Source organism: Dysidea avara, chromosome 5, assembly GCF_963678975.1.
Source record: "Dysidea avara chromosome 5, odDysAvar1.4, whole genome shotgun sequence".
Classification (NCBI taxonomy): domain Eukaryota; kingdom Metazoa; phylum Porifera; class Demospongiae; order Dictyoceratida; family Dysideidae; genus Dysidea; species Dysidea avara.
Window position 1 is genome coordinate 5,658,139 of NC_089276.1, and position 22,732 is coordinate 5,680,870.

At 38.1% G+C, this 22,732-nt stretch overlaps 1 protein-coding gene across 1 annotated transcript in view; it reads left to right on the plus strand.

Moving 5' to 3' along the window:
* LOC136256564 (receptor-type tyrosine-protein phosphatase S-like) overlaps positions 1 to 22,732 on the plus strand; it is a 36,039-nt gene that overhangs the window by 7,800 nt on the left and 5,507 nt on the right. The window contains exons 3-4 of the mRNA XM_066049543.1: positions 8,694 to 9,086; positions 9,149 to 9,433. Of these exons, the coding sequence (XP_065905615.1) occupies positions 8,694 to 9,086; positions 9,149 to 9,433 (678 nt within the window). The remainder of the gene's footprint in view (positions 1 to 8,693; positions 9,087 to 9,148; positions 9,434 to 22,732) is intronic.

Consider the following 22,732-nt stretch of genomic DNA (forward strand, 5'->3'; position numbering starts at 1 on the left):
TTGTCAGGCTGAGGAGGAATAATTTTGTAAATTACAGATTACTAGAGCAATCAACTACTCTCTCTGAGCCTATTAGAAAAGGCAAATTTCCCTTGTTTAGTTGACCTCCACCCAGAGAGAAATCAAAGGCTAGTCTCAAGCTACATCATTAAAGAGTGATGTTTCTCTCTAGGCTCTACATTGCTTGTCAGTCACGAAATGGTGATCTTGATGATTTCTTTCATCATGGAAATCAGGCATGTCCTCCCTCCTTGTTGATTGTTGGTAAGCTTAGACAAGGCACCAAGGCTGATCTCTTGACTTGCTTGGAGAATTGCATTAATGAAGACCCAGTTGTAGTATCATCACATCCTGATACTGAAGTTGCTATTCTAGATGGGGCTGTAATAGTAAATTTTCTTAAGCCTCTTACAGTCAAGACCTTTAATGACTATGCTGTCAAAGTCTTCTTATTATACTGAAACCAAATTGCGTCACGTGAGCCGGGTAGATGTTTGAGATCAATGCATTCCAAACAGCCTAAAATCCCAAATAAGACTAAAACGTGGAAAGGGTATTAGAAGAAGAGTAGAAGTATCAAATACTCTGCCAAAAAAATTGGCAGGAGTTCTTGTGTAATGATACAAGCAAGACTGAGTTATTCACTTTCCTCACTAAACCTATAAGTCACTTGGTGACTATCAAGCAAATAGTCACGACAACTGGTTCAGAAATTATGTGCATCCCCCCACAAGACAGTAGTCATCTTGCTCCTTGTGATCATGAAGAAGCAGATACAAGAATGATCCTATATATGGCAGACACTGTCAACAATTGTATTTTACTGCGTACAGTGGATACTGATGTGGTTGTCTTGTCAGTAGCAGCAGCAACAAAATTACATGTACATATAGAGGAATTGTGGATAGCATTTGGAACAAGAAAAAATTTTAGATACATACCTGTTCATGACATTGTTAAAACCATTGCCCTAGATAGTCTCAAGCTTTACCTATGTTTCATGCCTACACAGGATACAATACAGTGTCAGCATTTGCTACAAGGGGAAGAAGTCAGCTTGGGACACATGGATGGCATATGAGCAACCTTTGTAGCACTTTCCACTTTACCTAATGACATAAATGAAAAGGATATAGTTGTACTAGAGAGATTTTCAATACTACTGTGGTTTGGTAAACATTGATGAAGCTAGAAAGCAACTTTTTAGTGAGCAATGGATGCTATCCCTCCTACCAGAGCAGCCTGGGTACAACATAATTAATACAGCTGTATGCACAAGGAGGGCATTGCTGGGCACAAAACTTACCTTCACCAGAGCAGTGGAGATGGATAACTGGAAGCCATTATGGACAACTTTACCGGAAGCCAGCAGTTCATCCAGGGAGCTACTAAGTTGTGGATGCAAGAAAAGGAGAGGATAGTGCAAGTGCAAAAAAAATTTCTCTAAAACGTACTTCCCTGTGCCAGTGTGGTGGAAATTGCAATGATAACTTTATATTAGATTATCAACATCTAGAACCACTTCAAACAGTACGGTCATACTTTTTAAGTAGGGATCCCCAAAAGTAGCACACGCCACCCAAAATTCTGCCTTTAAAAATCATCATCCTAGAGACATCTTACACCATGAAAATTACCTTTGTGGAATAATATTAGTCCATCTAACATGAAATACAGCATTGAAAACAAGAAAATACTTTCCGGTGACTGGATATAGAATTTTTAAAAAGTCTCCAAAACTTGAAATTTCATCTCACTCACTGACCACAGTCGGAAGCCTAGAGCCCATACAAAGCAGCGGACGGTCACCATTTTACACCACAGCAACAAACTCACCAGTGGGATGTGCCTTTTGGGGTTCCGACGAGTGTGTGCCCTGTGCGCCTTGTCTTTCCTTTTTTATCTTCAATCAGGTTGGTTGTCTTCTTCATCCAACGAAACCACCATATCGAGGCGTTAATTTTCCATATCAACACTTTCTTTATTAAGCAGCATAATAGACACCACAAAATTATTTAAGGTGCTTAGACTACGCTACTGTACGAAGGTACCGGTACTCCACGATAGGTCACAAGATCATGCTCATTCTTCATTCTATTGATTGATACCACAATGACCACACCCCTTTTATGCTAGCTGTATTTGTGACCACACACCTTCAAGTTGGTAGGCTGATTCGAGATACTCTAGTCTAATAATTGATTGAAACCACACACCCTTTTTGGCAAGTACACATGACTCGAGATACTCTAATACAGCAGTAACCCTAATAGAACAATCACATGTTTAGGCCACTCCAAGAAATTCATTTCCTGCCTGCATGCAGATTCTTTTCCCGCATAGTCATTCATTATTGCTGTCAACTGAGCATTTTATTCATTATTTATCCTGTGGTTGCATAGCAGTAACTATTGGCATTCAGAAAGCCCATTTAGCTAGCTTTTCACTGTTCAGGTTCTTAGTTTAAATATTTCTACTGAATTCTTACCTGTAAGTTAGTTATGGATTTCGAAAATTAGTGAAAATATCTACAATGAATAATGGATAATGAACCGCCCGCCCACCCGCATGTATGTATTTTTGAGGTCAATGAAATGGAAAACAATGAATTTTCTTGGAGTGGCCTTATAGCTAGCTGTATGCTTTAACAAAAAAGCTTAACAAACTAGTATATTAAAAATTGTAAATTTAAACATGAAGTAGGGATCCAAGCGATAAAAAGTAATGAAACAAGAATTTTTTTTATTGTTAATTACTGTGTAGAACTCACAGAAAGAGTATAAACACACTACAGATAATCATACATAAAATCAGTCTGTTGGGAAGAGGTATAAGGATAAATCATCTTTAAATTAGTTTGAATCATCCAGTTCAACTAATGAATCAGGTAGAGAATTCCACAAATTGATAACAGAGGGTAGGAAAGAGTTTAAATATGTATTAGTTCTAGCAAAAGGGTGACAAAATGCTGGTTGTGTCCACGGGTAGGTGTTAAGAGGGGTATAAGTGTAAATGAAATGTCAACAAGATCATGTAATATTTTGTAAAACATTATAAATTTTAAGAAACTCCTTCAGTGTTTGAGTAGTGGCCACTTAAGATGTTTGAATGGTAGCTATTACAGCATAGCTCAGTGAGAAATCCCTACTTGGGAGTGGTATATCAATTATTTTGTGTTCAATGCCAAAGTAGGGATTTCCCACTGAGCTATGCTGTAATAGCTACCATCCTTGTTTCACTACTTTTTATCGCTTGGATCCCTACTTCATTTTTAAATTTATAATTTTACTATGCTAGTTATAGTATTTTTGTATTATACTGTTTTTGTTCACTGTGATAATTGAACGTGGGAAAATAGCCATAACGTTTGAACAGAAAGACATACAGACTTGATTCAACTGTTAAACTACTCCTTGTAGTGTGCTCTTTCATTTGATACCAATATTGACCAAAATTGTTTACAATCTCTAAATATCACTAAAGGTTGAAGTTGGAGGTGGCTCCGCTTCTAAAACACTTCCTAGATAAAGCTTTATAATCCTACCAACTTTCATGCTAGTATGTAAAAACCCACAATTCACCCAAATTTGTGCACAAATCTGCCTAACTGTTATTAATTATTACTTCCACTGCGATGAAACACATTACAGTTCAAGACACACAGTAATGTGTCATGCGGCCAAGAAAGCCAGCACACTACACTGACAGGAAGAAAGAAAGTGTAATTTTCACACGCATTCGCAGCTCCGTGCTGCCTTTACAAAATGGCACAATTTTTGCTGTGGACACATCCACTAATGTCAGTACTCCACATACCAAATTTCAACAAAATGACTTCAAGCATTTCCGAGATATGAGGCTTCAAAAATTGGCTCAATTTCTTCAATTATTTCTTATTTTCTTCCTCTTTTCACACACTTACAAAAACTGCCATAAAATGCTAATACCATATCTGATTACCATAGGTGGAGGGTATAAAGGCACATCTTAATATCAAGGTTGGCTGGAATACGATAAGTAGTCAAGGAGTTATCAGCGATCAATCATGAAAATAACACCACTATGTTGTCATGCCTACAGGGTAAACCACTTATAGGAAGAAGCTGGAAATCAGTGCATGGATAGGTTGAACCTCAAACCTTCTGTAGTTTGAAAGAATTGAGCTAAAAACCGTGAAGATACAACAAAAAGACCAACAGGGTTTAACAATTATGAGATCAAGATTAGCTAATAAAAAATAACTTGCCATGCCTACCAGAAAAACCGTTTGGAATAATGCTTTAAAAGTTGTTGTACAGATGGAATAATCATCTTAGAAAGGTTCTTCAATAGTGTAGAAGAATTGGACTTAAAGCCGCAGAGTCATGAAATCCAACTCAGTATACCAAGTGATAGATCAAGATACTCTAATAGAGCAGTCACCCTAATAAAGCAGTCAACTGTAAGAAGTAAATTACTCTATTAAAGCATTCATTTATGTCTTGTAGAGAATTTAGCACTGTTATAAGCCACTCTGTATGGAGCTTAACTACAAAAGGTCACCCTGTAGAGAGACCAGCTAGAAAAAAGCCAACAGGTCACCCTGCAAAGTGTTAAACCACATTTCAAGTCATCCTGTAGAGTATTCAGCTAGAAACAAATCACCCTGTAGAGAAATCAACTTGAAATAAGTCATCCTATATAAGGATCAGCTAGAAACCAGTCACTTCAGCTATATTTCAAGTCACCCTGTTGAGAATTCAGCTGGAAGCAAGTTACCTTGTAGAGAGATCAGCTAGAAATGAGTCACCCTATAGAAAGATCAGCTACATAATCATCTTGTAGAGAGATCAGCTTAAAAAAATCACCTTGTAGAGCTAGAAACAAGTCATCCTATGGAAAGATCAGCTAGAAAAATCACCCTTTAGAAAGGTAAGCTAGAAACAAGTCACTCTGTAAAGAGTTCAGTAGAAACAAATCACACAGATTGTCAGTAGAGAAATCAGGTAGAAACAAATCATCTTGTAGAGAAATTATCCAGAAACAAATCACTCTTTAGAGAGATTAGCTAGAAACAAATCACCCTTTATAGAGATCAGCTAGAATGCAAGTCACCCTGTAGAGAAATCAGCTAGAAACAAGTCACCCTATAGAAAGTACAGCTACATTTTGTGTTTCAGCTAGAAATAAGCCATCCTGTGGAGAGTTCAGCTACAAACAAATCTGGAGATCAGCTAGAAACAAGTTATCCTGTAAAGAGTTTAACTATGTTTGAAGTCACCCAGTAGAGAGGTCAGGTAACCCTGTAAAGAGATCAGCTACATTTCAAATCACCCTGTAGAGAGTACGGCCAGAAAGAAGTCAACCTGTATAGGGTAATCAGCCAGAAACAAGTTATCCTGTAGAGATCAGCTAGAATCAAGCCACCCTGTATAGAGTTCAGCTAGAAACAAATCACGCTGTAGAGAGATCAGCTGGAAACAAGGCACCTTGTGGAGAAATCAGCTTGATCAAATCACCCTGTAGAGATTCCAACTACATTTGTGACTGTCTCTGGGAAAACTGGTCTTATCGCCCATTTGAAAGTATTGAGAAACGCCGGTTTTAAATATTCAGAGTGTTGTAGCTCACCAATGATGGTAGCTATGCATACCAAATTTGCACACGTTTTACAACAATTTATTACCTTCCAGATCATCCACTGAAGAAGTACTCAACAGCTAAGTTTCCCATCATTTTAGATAGTTTTTTTAACCGAGGTTGGCTGTATCAGGCGAGCTCCAAAAGGGGTGGGAGGTGGGGGGCCAGCTCCAAAAGGGGTGGGAGGTAAATTCTTTTTTCTAGCTGATCTCTCTACAGGGTGAATTGTTTGTAGCTGCTCTATAGGGTGATTAGTTTGCAGCTGAACTCTCTACAGGGTGATTTGTTTGCAGCTGAATTCTCTACAGGGTGGTTCTTTGTAGCTGAACCCTCTATAAGGTGACTTCTTCTAGCTGAACTCTCTACAGGGTGATTAGTTTGCAGCTGAACTCTCTACATGATGGTTTCTTTGTAGCTGAACTGTCTACAAGGTAAATTCTTTTTTCTAGCTAATCTCTCTACAGGGTGAATTGTTCGTAGCTGAACTCTCTACAAGGTGACTTCTTTTAGCCGATTTCTCTACAGGGTGACTTGTGTCTAGCTGAATTGTCTATAAGATTAACTGTTGTAGCTGAACTCCGTACAGAATAACTTATAATGTAATATAATTCTATAATGGAGGAAGTTATAAACAAAGCCGAATGCTCTATTAGGGTGACTGTTCTATTAGAGTATCTCGATCTTGCATTTGCTACACATAGTTGGCCTTCGAATCATAACTCAGTGGTTTGTAATCCGATTCTTCTGTACTACTGCAAGGACTTTCTATAATGATTATTCCAACTGCACACCGATTTTCAGCTCATTGCTCTAAGAGGTTTGCCTGGTAGGCGTGAAAACTAATGGTTTTTTAAATCGATTGCATAATTGTGACACAGGTTGGGTTTTGTGTCATATCTTCATGGTCTTTATCTCAATTCTTTTCAAACCACAAAAAGGCACTCCTACGATGGTTACTCCATCTACATAGCAATTTTCACCTTCGAGCAGTTTACCCTGTGGGCGTGACAGACCTTCAACCTTATTTTACACGAATAATCGATCATAACTCCGTGAATGTGCATCACATTCCTACCAAAGTTGGTACTGAGATCCGCCGTAATGAGCCCTTTAAGTGTGCCAAATTTCAGCCCAATTGGAGCACGCATTCGTGTTTTATGGCAGATTTTGCAAAGTGTGCAAAATGAAGAAAAAGCAAAGAAATTAAAACGAAATTATGTTCGCTCGTATCTCAGAAATGGCTGGAGCGATTTTCTTCAAATGTGGTATGTAGACTCCCCTAACTGGCCGGCACTTCTCTAGCAAATTTGGTTCCAATCGGATAAGGGATCACAGAGCTACATAGGTGTGAAAATTGCATTTTCTTTCTTCCTGTTAATATACCCACGGTGTAGTGCACCGGCTTCTTGGGCCGCACGACACACTACTGTGTGTCTTGATATTACAATGTATAAAGGTACTTTGTTAGGTAATAATATTACAGTAACTGCTAGTTAGGTAACATGTTAGTGCAAGGTAATAATATTACAGTAACGAGTAGTAATGTGGTACTTTAGTAACACATTAAATGTAGTACATTATATTAATGTATTACATAACGCACATTACACCCAACACTGATCAAGTCATAGTATGAAGCGTATTACTGCATAATATGGCTACTCCCTTACTGTTAGTAATATCATTAAAAATTTGTACTGCTACCATAGTACGACTACAACTACCTTAACTTTATTTTGACGCACAACATAGCTAATAGGGTGACTTGTCACATAACTGAAAGGGTACTGTGTATAGGTGAACTATCTACAGGATGAACTCATCTGTAGTTGAACTATGTACAGGGTAACATAGAACTCTCTACTCTCTACTAAGTGAACTGTTTGCAGTTGAAGTATCTACAAGGTGTTATGTAGCCGAACTCGCTACAGAGTGACTTGTAGCTGAATACTCCACAGAGTGACTTGTTCGAAGCTGAACACTCTGCAGGATGACTTATTGTATCTGAACTAGAGCTGTGAAACTTAACCAATTAATTGACCAGTTATTTTTATAAATTCAATTATATATCAGTTATTTATTTCTCTTAACTGGATAACCGGTCTCTTAAATTTTAACTCAAAAATATCTGTACAGGATAAATAGTTTGCACTATTTAGTATCTCAATCTAGCATTTGCTACATAAGGAGCACATCAGTGCTGCAAAGGTGCATGCTTGCTCATGGGCTCCAGGTTACATGTAGTTGGTGTTCGCATTGTAACTTTAATGTGATCTCCTAAATCACTGTAAGGTCTTCTACATTGATTTATTTCAGTTATATAGACTGATTTTCAGCTCATTCCCTTAAGCGGTTTGTCCTGTAGGCAGGGTAACTAAACTTTTTTAGCTTGATTGCACAGTTGTTATACACTGTTGGTTATTACATTGTACCTTCATGGTTTTTATGTCGATTTCTTTCAAACCACCAAAAGGCACCCCTACGATGGTTACTTTAACTATGTCAACTGATTCCTTGAAGCGGTTTACCCTGTAGGCATGTCAGTAGTGCGGTCTTCTTTTACATGAGTAATCAGTTGTTACTCCATGAATTTTCATTGGATTTGCACCAAAATTAGTACTGTTATTGGTGTTTAGCACCCCTGTATGTGTGCCAAATTTTGTGTCAAACATCTTGATATGATGCATTGGTGTTTTATGGTGGACTCTGCAAAGTATGCGAAATGAAGAAATTCATAGAACAAACGTTAGCTGCTTGTATCCCGGAAATTACAGAGGCAATTCCTTCAAGTATGATACATGGACTCCCATACCTGGTGGGCAACTTTACAGTAAAATTTGTTCCATGGACTACATATGTGTGAAAATCACATTTTCTTCCTGTCAATATATCCAGGGTGCACCATCTTCTTGGGCCACATAACACACTACCTTTTGTCTTGATTATTGAGGTAATGTACCATCCCTTGGTTTACAATGTTTTAAAACCTGTTGGTGATATGGGTTTATGATGTACATAGTAGGTTATTGTATTAAATTGATCATTATAACTAGTACCATATCTGTACATATTAGGTGTTGCTGTGACCACAGTAGCAGCCACTGGTGGTCCTAGTGTGGATTTAGTTGACAGTAATAAAGTTACTAATTACATTACTCAACCTTTTGTGCTTGATGAAAATAAAGCAATTTTACGTTGTGCTTCTGGACTGGGACCTTCTGGTAATGATTTGAATACTGCACTGGGTGGATGGTACTTTAATGGAGCTAAAATACCTGTTGGAGCAAGCTGCAGTGGTCCTGTATTTGAAGTACGTGCAGCACCTGTTGGGAGATTTCCAGGAGTACTCAACTTATATCTGTGTGGAACATTCACTACTACTGTAGAAGGTGTTTACTCATGTATCATGATGAACAGTTCAATGATGGAACAGACCATGAGGATGGGTGTGTACTTTAGTGGAAGAAGTGAGTCACTTGATATGTACCCTATCACCTCATTGTTAACCATCTTTCATCTGTCTACACAGCTGCTCCAATGATAGATACTCCATCACCATCTACTGTAACAGTTTCTGCTGGAATGAGTACCACATTATCCTGTACCTCACGAGGTTCTCCCCCAGACACATTCACATGGAGGAAGGATAGTAATCCAATGCAAAATTCCACCAATATCACTCCATTGATGTATACTAATATGCTTGCAGTGTTCCGTGCTGACTACATGTTTACTGTTACAACAAGTGGAACATACACATGTACTGTGACTAATCCTTTTGGAAGTGATAGTGAGACCATCACTGTTACTGCTAGTAAGTTTTGTTTTGTATGAGATGTGTCTTAACATAGGGACGAAAATAGCAGATAATTTTGTGTGCCTTGGGTCTGCTACAGGACAGCTGTGACTGTTCTACATGGTATCCTAAAATTGTTCTAGGAAACTGTGTGTAACACTGTGTATATGTGTATCTTCTTATAGGTGTTCTAGTTGGCTTAGCCTAGAATATAGTAGTGGTTGTACTAAACTTTGAAATTTGGATAATAAGCAATGAATTGACCATTGCAATATCTGTTTCTATGCAACATTACCTGTCTAATATACCAACCTACTTTACAAGGGGAAATTTTGGTGCAAAATTGACTGTATCAGACAAGTTTAATATAATAGCATTTGGATTAGTTAATTGGACCAAAAGTATAGTATGTGGATTGGATAGTTTACGTTTAAATCTAGCATTGGTATGCAGAATATGCCAGAATGATAGGTGGTAAAAATATCAGGAATGATTTCTGAATAATAGGATAATTTTCAGAAACATATGATTAAACTTCACAAATTTTGCAATTGTCTTGGAGAAACTCTTTAACCCTTTGGTCCCGAGTTAATAAAAAAAAGTGCTCTGTTAAATGTGACCACCACTGTAGTGGCCTCATAACACGCATGCGTTCAAAGGTATGTATCTTGTAAATGAAATATCCTTTGAGGAAACGGTTTGTACCACATTACTGTGGTTTAATGGCCAGTTTCTTAAGCTCATCCAAACATTGTAGCGTGATCAAGCATGATGTAAGATGAATTGCATTGGAAATTTCGCTATTTCTAAAATGATAATTACGATGATACTACCTGTTACAACAGACAAAAGAAATAAAGAAGGGTTAGCAAAAGTGATAGATCTATTCATTTATGACTAGCTTAGTGCTACCCACGGAGGAAATGGTGGTCCGCACACGGATTAATGGGAGCCCTAGCATTGTACGTCAAAATGCATATTTTAAATTCTATTTTTTTGGGGCCAAAGGTTTTAACAATGATTTCAGATCAATTCTTAAAAATCAATATGCGTTTTGATGTACAATGCTTGGGCTCCCATTAATCCGTGTACATACCACCTATTCCGCCACGGTTAGCACTAAGCTAGTTATAATGAATAGATCTACAATATCATATAACTTTTGTTAACCCTTCTTTATTTCTTTTATCCATTGTAACAGGTAGTAATTATCGCTTTAGAAATAGCAAAATTTCCAACGCAATTCACCTTACATCACGCTCATTCATGATACAATTGTAATGATGATTAATTAGACTGTGACATAATATTGAATAATAAGTATGATGTAATCTTTTAGTATATAAGGCCAAGTTGAGTGTGGTTCGCTCTCTCTAGTTTTGTATTCATTACAGCTATACTTTTGCTTTAATTCATGATTGCTAAATCAACTTGAAGGTCGTTGTCGCGCGGGTAAACCTTGTTACAAGTGGCGTAGTTGGCAGGATAGCGAGAACTAGAGAGCAATGTCGAAGTCAGAGGGCAAACCTGAAAGTAGGCCAGTAATAGTTCCGGACTGCTTCTCGGGAGAAGAGTCATATGAAGATTGGATGGACCAATTCGAGAGTATTGCGGAGATAAACTGTTGGGATGAAGAACAGAAGTTGAAGTGGCTGAAGGTTCGTCTTAAGGGGAGGGCTTTGATGGCTTACAAGAAGTTTTCTGTAACTGCTCGTGCAACGTTTAAGAATGCTAAGAAAGCTTTACAGGAAAGGTTTGAACCCGAAAGTCGTAAGGATCTGTATCTTGCAGAGTTTCAGACGCGATATAAGGCGAAAACTGAGAGTTGGCCAGACTTTGGTGAGGACTTGAGGGTTCTGGTAGACAAGGCATATCCTTCATTGGATGATGAAGCTCGGCAACAGCTAGCACTTCAGAGATATTTGTCTCAGCTAGATAACGAACAGGTGGCTTTTAGTGTGAAACAGAGGAAGCCAAGAACTATTGAGGCTGCTGTCAGTATTACTTTGGAATGTGAGTCTTTCTTAATTAAGTCCACTTCTGCGAGAGCTGGAGCAGTGGCACCGGTGCGTGTTGAATCAAATGATAGCACTTTGTTGGAAATGATGACACAGTTAATGGCCCGATTGGATAAGCTGGAGGAACAATCATCTAAACAAGTGGCTCCAAAGAGGAGGGTAGAGGAACCCCCATCAGACCGGGAGACAACAGCAAAGCAAAGAGTAGTGGTATGTTATAGATGTGGACAGGAAGGGCATTTTGCTAGGGGCTGTGCCCAGCCCAAGAAGTCCTCGAGTCAGGGAAACTGACAACCCTTGGGGAGGCCGCCCTGGCCCCAAGGGAAATGACAAGGGCATTTGAATTGTTTAACTTTGCTGTGTCAATTGTTAATCCTAGCATGTCTTTCTCAGTTACAGCCACAATAAATGGTAGTGCAGTGGTATTTTTGGTAGATTCGGGTTCTGCCCTGACTATACTCCGTAAGGACACTTGGGAGAAGTGTAAAGAATCTGGACAGAATTTAAGGCCATGGAATCAGAAGAGGCTTGTGGGTGCGGAGGGTAGTCAGTTGCGGGTGTTTGGATCTGCTGAAGTGACTGTGGATATTCAGGGTGAGAAATTTCAGCTGTCAGTTGTAGTTATTGAACCTTTAGTAACAGAGGCCATCCTTGGTTTGGATTTGCTGTCACAATGTACTGTTGATCTGTTACATAAACAATTAATTACAGGTGTTGGACATGTTGTCACCTTACATTGTCAACAACAGAACATGAAACTGACAGCTGACCTTGTTGATGTGTATCGGATTGAAGCTGACCCTGGTGGTAGTGATGCAACATCATTTATGTGTAGTAATGTTGAGTCATCCCAACATATTGAGTCACCCCAACAGGAGAGTAATGTCAAGTTGTTTCAACAAGATAGTTTAACCAGTGATGCAACATCATTTATGTGTAGTAATGTTGAGTCATCCCAACATATTGAGTCACCCCAACAGGAGAGTAATGTCAAGTTGTTTCAACAAGATAGTTTAACCTGCCACAATCAGGAGGTGGATGATCAGTCTGTGAAGTCTTCGTGTGTCTTCTCTGTTAAGGTGCAAGATAATGTTAGAATTCCTAGCTACAGTGAAATGGAAATTTTAGCTTGTGTTAATTGGTGTACCCAGAATCTCAGCAGTTGTTATGTGTTAGAGAGTAATTTAAGGAATTCTGATTTGTTTGTGGCAAGAGCACTGGTGAAAGGTGGTAGTTCTGTATTTATACGTCTGTTAAATCCAACAGGGAAGCCTGTAACTCTATATTCAGGAGCCAACGTGGCCACTTTGTCTGAAGCTGTTGAAATTGTTGATAATCACAAGTCAGTGAATGGTATTAATTTAGATAGTGGAATATCTGTCTCCACTGTGTCGCATGATATTGGCAAGGAATTGTCTGCTCTTGAAGATATTTTTCAGGAATTAGTGGGAAATACTTCATTAAGTGATAATGAGAAGCATCTTCTGTTTACACTTCTGATGGATTATGCAGATATATTTGCTGTGTCAAAGGATCAGCTGGGTCGTACGGATATTTTACAACACGAGATTGTTACCAAAAATGTTACACCTATTCGTCAAAGATTTCGTAGAATGTCACCACAACAGAAAGAGGAAATGCGCACACTTCTAAATGATATGTTGGAAAAGGAGATTATTAAACCTTCAAATAGTCCATGGGCCTCACCGATAGTTTTGGTTAAGAAAAAAGATGGCACTAGCCGCTTTTGCGTTGACTATCGTCAACTTAACACCATCACAAGAAAGGATGCATATCCATTGCCACTAGTGGAGGATACTCTGGAAACTTTGTCTGGCTCACAATTGTTTAGCACTTTAGATTTGGCCAGCGGTTACTGGCAGGTAGAAGTGCAGCCAAAGGATAGAGAGAAGACTGCATTCATTACATCGGAAGGTTTGTATGAGTTTAATGTTCTTCCATTTGGGTTGTGTAATGGCCCGGCAACTTTTCAGCGTTTGATGAATATTTTGTTGGCTGGGATACAGTGGCATGATTGTTTAGTTTACCTTGATGATATTATTGTATTGGGCCGCACATATGATGAACATCTCCAGAATTTAATTAAAGTCTTTAACCGGCTCCGTGATGCTAATCTCAAGGTACAACTTAAGAAATGTTCATTTTGTAAGAAGGAGGTAAAGTTTTTGGGGCATATGGGTCATTCCATACCAAATCAACCAAAAAAAATCCCAACCCCTTCGGATTTTCATGAAATTTGGCATAGACATGGACTTTACGAAGAAACTTTCTCACACCAAAATTTGTCCCATTCTATTGATCTCCCTTTAAGATATGACCACTCAAAGTTTATTAGAAAATATTACAGCAGCTTACACAGGTTTAATAAAATGGCCATAACTTTGTCAGTGATTGTCACAGCACCTTTCTGTTTAAAGTTTTGGAATGCTTATTAAATTCTCTTTCAAGTGATATAGAATTCATTATAATTACTCAAAGGAAAAGGTCAAACCACAAAAATGTGACTTTTTCCTTTGATCTTAGTTTTTTCAAAAATGGATATTTTAATTGCTTTTATTTTTTGTTCAAATATTCTTCTAATAGCCTTCTTTCATGCCAGTAAGTTTGAAGTTGGGATGGCAAAGGGATCATGAGTTATGGCTACATACATAATTCTTATTGATGTTTACATGCTACAGGGGGTATAACTATGAACACTACTATAACAATACAAAGTTTAAGTTCAATTATAGTATGGAATCTCATCAGAATATAGTCAAGTTGTAATACACATACAGTTGGAGGCATAGTACGCAGGTATAATCACGAGATTAAACAGAAGTAGTAATACTCTCCATTGCTGAAGGCACACCAATTATACCCATGTTATGTATATTAATGCAGTTATGATAACTGGTGCAAATACCATCAAAAGTCCATAATAGAGATTTTGTACCATATATTGGGAAGTTTTGGTGCTTATGTTTGGTGAAGAAAATAGTTTGACAAAACTGTGAAACTTCATAAGGGTTGTGATTTGGTATATTAACCAAATTTTCCAAACAATTTCTCCGCTAAACTTTTCTGTTATTATTCTAGATCTGTATAGTGCTTGTCTGACATATACTTCATAAAGTCACAAGGAAGACTTCAGATGGGGAACAACACAGACATTAGCATAATAGCATTGCCTTGTCATCAGAGATACTATAGCAGTTTAGGTGGTAGAGTATAGACTGTCTGTGAGATCAAGACCTCTATATAAATTTACTCTGTATATCAGCATGAATTATCAAAAATGTATTGCACCAGTAACACGGAAAACTTCATAATATTTATGGACATCAACACAGACAAAAGCATTGTTGCATATTTCAAAACCAATAAAATAAATTTGTAAAAGAATACTTTCATTGTCTGAAACTTTTGAGTATTAGTGGGTTACATTCATTGCTGGACATACGTGCAGTTGTTCACCATCAGACACTGTACTTTGATTAATCCTTATTGACTGTACAACACCGACAGTGGTACTATATATGTCCAGCAATGAATGGAATCCATGCACTGATATACTAGAATACTTAACTTTATTTTCAACAAATCCTACCACTTCACACACTTTGTGTTGCTTTTCATGAACTAATGAACGAAATTTAGACCACTTAGCTTAGAATATCATATATTTAAAATTGATAAAATTATAAAATTTTAATCTGCATAGATTAAGCAGTATACGTATACACTATATACCCTATCAAATAAGCTATGCTAAGTAACTTTTGTACGTACAATAATAATAATAATATGTAAAGAAGTTGGATCCCTATGCAAGTATGTAGTAGTAGTTGATGCGTATTTAGCTTTTCACATAATTGCTTGCATGACATATTCTAAAGCGGTAATCAAAAACGCCATGTAAATTTTTTTGCTATACTGTAGGCAAACACTAAATGTTGTAAGTGTACTGTAGGATATCTTAAACTGTCACTGACTTGATGCATTTTTCATGAAAAATCAGGAGTTGTAGGTCAGTAATTTACACCTCATATTCAACTTGCAAAAATTCAAGAAAATTGGTTTACATTATCAGTGTTCAATTGTGTGTAACTACTCCAAATTTCATGGCCATAGCACATTCTATTACTGAGTTACAAAGTTAAAAAAAAAAACATTACCAGATTTTGGAACAATGCACTATTCCCCTCTGGAGTTTTCTTTGCACTGGCACTTCATGAAAAGTAGCTGTTATGTCAAACAACTTTTCATACAGATCTTATAAAACAAATTTTACATGTCAAAGGCACTATACGGAATAGCAGAGAAGTTTGGCAGGGGGGTTGTGTGGCAAAGTTATGAAAACTTAAACCCTTTTCCTTACCAAACTTACAGTGCCATAAGATAATTTACTACCAAATCTTCCCAATATGATTATGGCATACAATCTCTATTATGGACTTTTGACAATATTTGCACCAGTTATCATACAGTGAAACCTCTATAATCCGACGCTCATTGGGATAAAAAAAAAAGTGTGTCGGATTAGCAAGGATGTGGGATTATTGAGGTAGTATCACATAGAAAGTATTTTTGGTATACAAAACAATGGAAATACTCTGGATTAGAGAGGTGTCGGATTAGAGAGGTTTCAGTGTAACTGCATTGATATACATAACATGGGGTATATTGGTGTGCCTTCAGCAATGGAGAGTATTAATACTTCTGTTTAATCTCGTGATTATACCTGCGTATTATGCCTCCAACTGTATGTGTATTACAACTTGACCACATTCTCATAAGATTCCATACTATAATTGAATTTAAAAGTTTGTATTGTTGTAGTAGTGTTCATAGTTATACCCCCTGTAGCATGTAAGAATTACGTATGTAGCCATAACTCATAATCCCTTTGCCATCCCAACTTCAAACTTACCGGCATGAAAGAAGGCTATTAGAAGAATATTTGAACAAAAAATAAAAGCAATTAAAATATCCATTTTTGAAAAACTGAGATCAAAGGGAAAAGTCACATTTTTGTGGTTTGACCTTTTCCTTTGAGTAATTATAATGAAATATATATCACTTGAAAGAGAATTTAATAAGCATTCCAAAACTCTAAACAGAAAGGTACTGTGGCAATCACTGACACAGTTATGGCACTTTTATTAAACCTGTGTAAGCTGCTGTAATATTTTCTAATAAACTTTGAGCGGTCATATCTTAAAGGGAGATTAATAGAATGGGCCAAATTTTGGTGTGAGAAAGTTTCTTAGTAGAGTCCATGTCTATGCCAAATTTCATGAAAATATGAAGGGGTTGGGATTTTTTTTGGTTGATTTGGTATGGAATGACCCATATTGTTTCTCCAGAAGGTATTGCCACTGACCCTGAGAAGGTGTTAAAGGTGCTCCAGTGGCCAACACCATTAAATAAACAAGAGTTGCAGCAGTTTTTGGGCTTCGTTAATTATTATAGAAGGTTTGTTAAAGATTGTGCTCAGATTTCAAGACCATTATACCAGCTTACTGAACGTAATCGCCCTTTTAATTGGACCATTCAGTGTCAGGAATCATTTGAGGCATTACGTAGGGCTTTGGTGTCTGCACCAGTACTTGTTTTTCCTGACTGTTGCAAGGCATTTATATTGGACACCGATGCTAGTAACCAAGGTGTTGGGGCAGTTCTTTCTCAGGAACACAATGGTGAAGAACATGTTGTGGCATATGCGAGTCGCTCTTTAACCAAGGCTGAGAGGAGGTATAGTGTTACCCGTAAGGAGTTGTTAGCAGTGGTTACATTTCTAAATCATTTTCGACCATATTTGCTGGGAAGGCAATTTAAATTGCGTACGGATCATGGCTCACTGGTGTGGATTAGGAACTTTAAAGAGCCAGAGGGTCAATTGGCTCGCTGGTTAGAACAGTTGGAAGAATTTGATTTTGAAATAGTGCATCGCAGAGGCAAGTTGCATAATAATGCGGATGCATTATCTCGCCTCCCTTGTGATCAGGATGTGGATGCTTTGGTTGATCAGATGGTAGCCACTACATTCCTGTCATCTACTTACACCTTTCAAGACCTGAGAAACCAGCAGTTGGAGGACAGCCTTGTGGGACCCTTTCTGAGAGCTAAGGAAGCTGGTAACTTGCCTACATCTGCTCATGGAGGACCGAAATGGAGAAAAATGATACAGCTTTGGGATCAGCTGTTGGTTAAGGATGGGATCTTATGTCGACTTTTTGAGAATGTGGCAGGTACCAATGCAGTGGCCCAATTGATTGTTCCTGATAGTATCAAGAAAGAGATATTACATGGAGTACATGAAGATGTTGGTGGTGGGCACTTTGGGGTGGAGAAAACAGTTGCAAAGTTGAAGGAAAGATTTTACTGGCCGGGACACTTTAATGATGTTCAGAGTTGGTGTGCTACTTGTAGCAAGTGTATTGCTCGGAAAACTACACCACCACATGGTAGGGCTCCTTTGCAGCCTGTTAAGGTTCAGTACCCTATGGAAATGATTGCTGTGGACATTATGGGCCCTTTTCCTCAGAACGAACATGGAAACTGTTATATTTTGGTAGCTGAGGACTACTTTACCAAATGGTTGGAAGCATGGGCCATACCTAATCAGGAAGCCAAGACAGTTGCTTGTAAATTGTTAAATGAGATGTTTTATCGGTTCTCTTTGCCAGATAGACTTCATTCAGACCAGGGCAGGCAATTCGAAAGCAAAATCATTGAACAGTTGTGTAAACTTTTACAGATTCAGAAAACTCGTACTACCCCTTACCATCCACAAGGGGACGGATTAGTGGAAAGGGCAAACCGTACAATTTTGAGCATGCTTGCAACTGTAGTTGAAAATCATAAAGATTGGGAATCACACCTGAGGGCTACCTGTATGGCATATAATACCAGTATTCAGTCTACCACTGGATATTCTCCATTCTTCCTTATGTTTGGGAGAAAGGCAAGGATACCTGTAGACCTGTTGTGTGAAGTTGGTAAGATTGCAGAGAATGCTAATGACTTTGTATCTCAGCAGGGTAGGATTATGCAAGAGGCCTACTGTCAGGTGCAGAGCAGAATGGGACTACAACAAGATAGGCAAAAGGAGTTGTACGATCGTAAAAGGCATGGCAAGCCCTTCAGTGTGGGGGATTTGGTTATGTTGTATACATCTGTTGTTCCTCGTGGCTATTGTAAGAAACTGCATCGCCCATGGAGTGGACCTTTCAGGATTCTTAAGAAGTTATCTGATGTGACTTATAGGATTCAACGCTGCCAAGGTAGGAGGCAGCGATTGGTAGTCCATTTTAATCGACTGAAATTGTGCCCTTCAGATATTAGGGAGGAACCTAGTAGCATCGCATATGGTTCACGGAATGATGCCTTCGTCTCTTCAGCACCTGCAAGGTTGCACCACTTGGAGTCAGGGTTGAATTCAGAGACTGATTTGATGCTAGAGGATTCAAGTGATGATGACGATATTGATGAAAATGTACAGGGTGAGGATGATGATCAATTGACTGGTCATGCTGGTGATGACAGTGTGGGGAATGACAATCAACTGACAATTGCTTCTGAACAGTCTAGGGTGCTGGAACCTGTGGTGGAGGAACAGGAGACAGAAAGTGCAACTGTATCTCAGCAGTCAAGTGATGAACATTTATCTACAGAGGTTGTAGATGTACCAAGAAGATACCCTTCTAGAACTCATCAGCCACCTACTAGATATGATAATTACGTTCGTTGGTAGTATGCTGGGCATACATTAAAGGAGAGGATGATGTAATGATGATTAATTAGACTGTGACATAATATTGAATAATAAGTATGATGTAATCTTTTAGTATATAAGGCCAAGTTGAGTGTGGTTCGCTCTCTCTAGTTTTGTATTCATTACAGCTATACTTTTGCTTTAATTCATGATTGCTAAATCAACTTGAAGGTCGTTGTCGCGCGGGTAAACCTTGTTACACAATGTTGGATAAAGCTTAAGAAACTGGCCATTAAACCAGAGTGACGTGGTACAAACCATTTCCTCATAAGATATTCCATCTACGAGATATATACCTTTGAACGCATGCGTGTTGTGAGGCCACTACAGTAGTGTTCGCGTATACTCAAATAAGCAGTCACCCAATGCTACACAGCAATTTAGAAGTACCATTTAAGGTTACGGAATAATTTAAAATGCGTGGGTGGAACAAATTACAAAACCTGCTTTAAACCAAGCAGGGATAAATAATTTCAACAACTGTGTTGTGTTAGCAATACAACTAATTGTGCTTGTTTGTTTTTACTACAGAACAAAGACTGCTCTTGGGTGTGTGGTCTACAATAGAGCGATGTTTTATAAAAACGCATGCCAAAAACCAGACTAACAGATTACTGAATCCTTATAATTTCAACACAAGTGGCTAAACAACTAAAATATCTAGGTCCTGTGGAAACGATTTTTCAAGTTACTGGTTGTATAGATGTTTTATTAAACTTTTAGTAGTTTTTTTGAGTGAAACAAGCTCTTTGAAGGCTTGTATCTTAGTCACTGGGAAGAAACACAACAAAAATGCTTTCACAGGATCTAATAAATTTAATATACGGTATCAGGAAAATAATGTAGCAAAGCATGGTTCATACCCCGTTTCCTTCTGTGACACATTTTTAGAGCTTATAAATGGTTACGGCTTCACACAGACTGTAAAGTTTGCAACTAGAGGAAATAATATTTTGGATATTTTTTGTACAAATAGACCTTCCCTTCTTAGTGGATGTTACCCTATTCCCGGAATTGGTGACCACGAAGCGGTTCTTATTAAATCCTTGACCTCTGCTCAGACAGGTCCTCCAGTTAAACGTAGCATATATCAGTGGTCAAGAGTGGACATGTCACAACTCCATCAGATGACAGAGAATTTATGCTCCATTTTTCTTACTGATTATTATTCTCCATCTACTCCAATCAATAGTTTATGGGAAGAGTTTAAGAATGTATGTCATAAGTGCCTTAGCACAATTCCAACTAAACAAATAACATCTAGTGCCAAGAAACCGTGGATTAATCGTCATATCAGATCTTTATCTCGTCGTAAACATCGATTGTACAAACGTGCTCGCCAATCTGGTTTGTCATTAGATTGGTTACAGTATAACCTAATTAAAAAGGAGTCACAACAGCAATGTCGAAGAGCATATAATAATTATATTTATAATCTGGCCGGACAAGGAAGATCAGTTTCAAAGAAATTGTGGTCGTTTATCAAATCACAAAGGAATGATCACTGTGGTGTGGCAACTCTACAGGATGATGGAATTGTTTTTAGTGACCCACAAGGCAAGGCAGATTTAATCAATGAGGCTTTTACCACGGTCTTCACAAGTGAGGACACATCAACGGTGCCTGTTCTAGATGGCACACCATACCCAGAAATGCCTCCCATAGACATCAGTACAGAGGGCATTATTCATCTTTTAGAGAATCTTGATACATCTAAAGCTCCTGGCCCTGATAAGGTTCCAACTAGACTTCTAAAGGAACTTGCTTTTGAGTTTGGACCCATCTTATCTGTGATTTACAAGGCATCATTGGAACAAGGTCAATTACCTCATGATTGGAAGAATGCAAATGTGGTTCCAATATATAAGAAAGACGATAGGTCTTGCCCATTGAATTATCGGCCGGTTTCCCTAACATGCATATGCTGTAAAGTGTTCGAGCATATTATTAGTTCTAACATTTATAAACACCTGGAGGATAATAATATCTTATGCAATAATCAGAGTGGTTTTAGAAAGGGTCACTCTTGTGAAACCCAACTTCTATCAACTGTGGATGACTTTCTACAAAATCTGAATTCAGGCTTGCAAACTGATGTGCTGTTACTAGATTTTAAGAAAGCGTTCGATAAAGTTCCACACCAACGTCTGTGCCATAAGTTATCACATTATGGGATTCGTAACAATACCCTCAATTGGATTCAGAATTTTCTGACAAATAGAACTCAACAAGTGATTATAAATGGATAAAGCAGTAGCCCTAGTAATGTGATATCTGGAGTCCCTCAGGGGACGGTCTTAGGGCCATTATTATTCCTCTGCTATATCAACGATCTACCCGGTAATGTTAAATCATCTGTTAGGCTTTATGCTGATGACGTGTTGCTCTATCGAGCAATACATTCTGCTGCAGATCATGATATTTTACAACAAGACCTGCATTCACTAACACAATGGGCAAAAACATGGCAAATGACGTTTAATTTATCCAAATGTGAGCTACTGCGCATTACAAACAAACAAAACCCCTCAAGGTATTATTATCATATGGATGGTGAGGAGGTGAGATCAGTGCCTAATGCAAAGTATTTGGGAGTTATTCTGGATGAGCATTTAACATTTAATGAACATATTAAGAAAATTGTTAATAAAGCAAACCAAGTTAGGGGTTTTTTACAAAGAAACATTAGTTCTTGCCCAGCTAGGGTGAAAGAAGCCTGCTATATATCTATGGTGAGACCAGTTGTTGAATATTCTAGTGTTGTGTGGTCACCTTTTACAAATAAAAACATAAACTTAGTTGAGTCGGTGCAGCGTAGAGCCGCAAGATTTGTGACTGGTGATTATGGTTTTATGTCTAGTGTCACAGGGATGTTAAACTCACTTGGATGGACATCTTTGGAGTGTAGGCGAGAAATCTCACGGGCTATCATGCTTTTTAAAATATTACATAATGAAACATCCATTTCCAGTTACCACCTTCCTATGCCAATAACCACATGTACAAGAGGGCACTCTTACAGATTCAGACAGGTATCAGCCCACTTAAACATTTATTTGCACTCTTTTTTCCCTGCCACTATCAAAATATGGAACAGCCTCCCAGCTACTGCAATTGAAGCAACCAATGTAGATGGCTTTCAAAAAAGGATTGTAGACTATTTTTGTATTAATCCAGCTATATAGTCTAAAATGTTGTACATTTTGTTTTCTTGCATGTATCTGTGCTTTATACTCCCTAATGGAGGTCTGCACAGTATTAATAATAAATAAATAAATAAATCACTATGCCCCAGAAATACCAATAGAGCCTACAGCTTTTGCTGTATTTGGCAGTGGAAAACATGGTAGTGATAGCTGGAGCTGAGCAATGTATGGGCTGGCTTACTTGTGTTACTACAACAACTTGTAATGTTCCACCTACCTCAAACTACACTGTAGCTACATAAGGCCACTCCAAATGAGAGTGTAGTTTCCTGTCCTCCACCTGCATCACGTCTGGGCACCCTCATTGCATGTC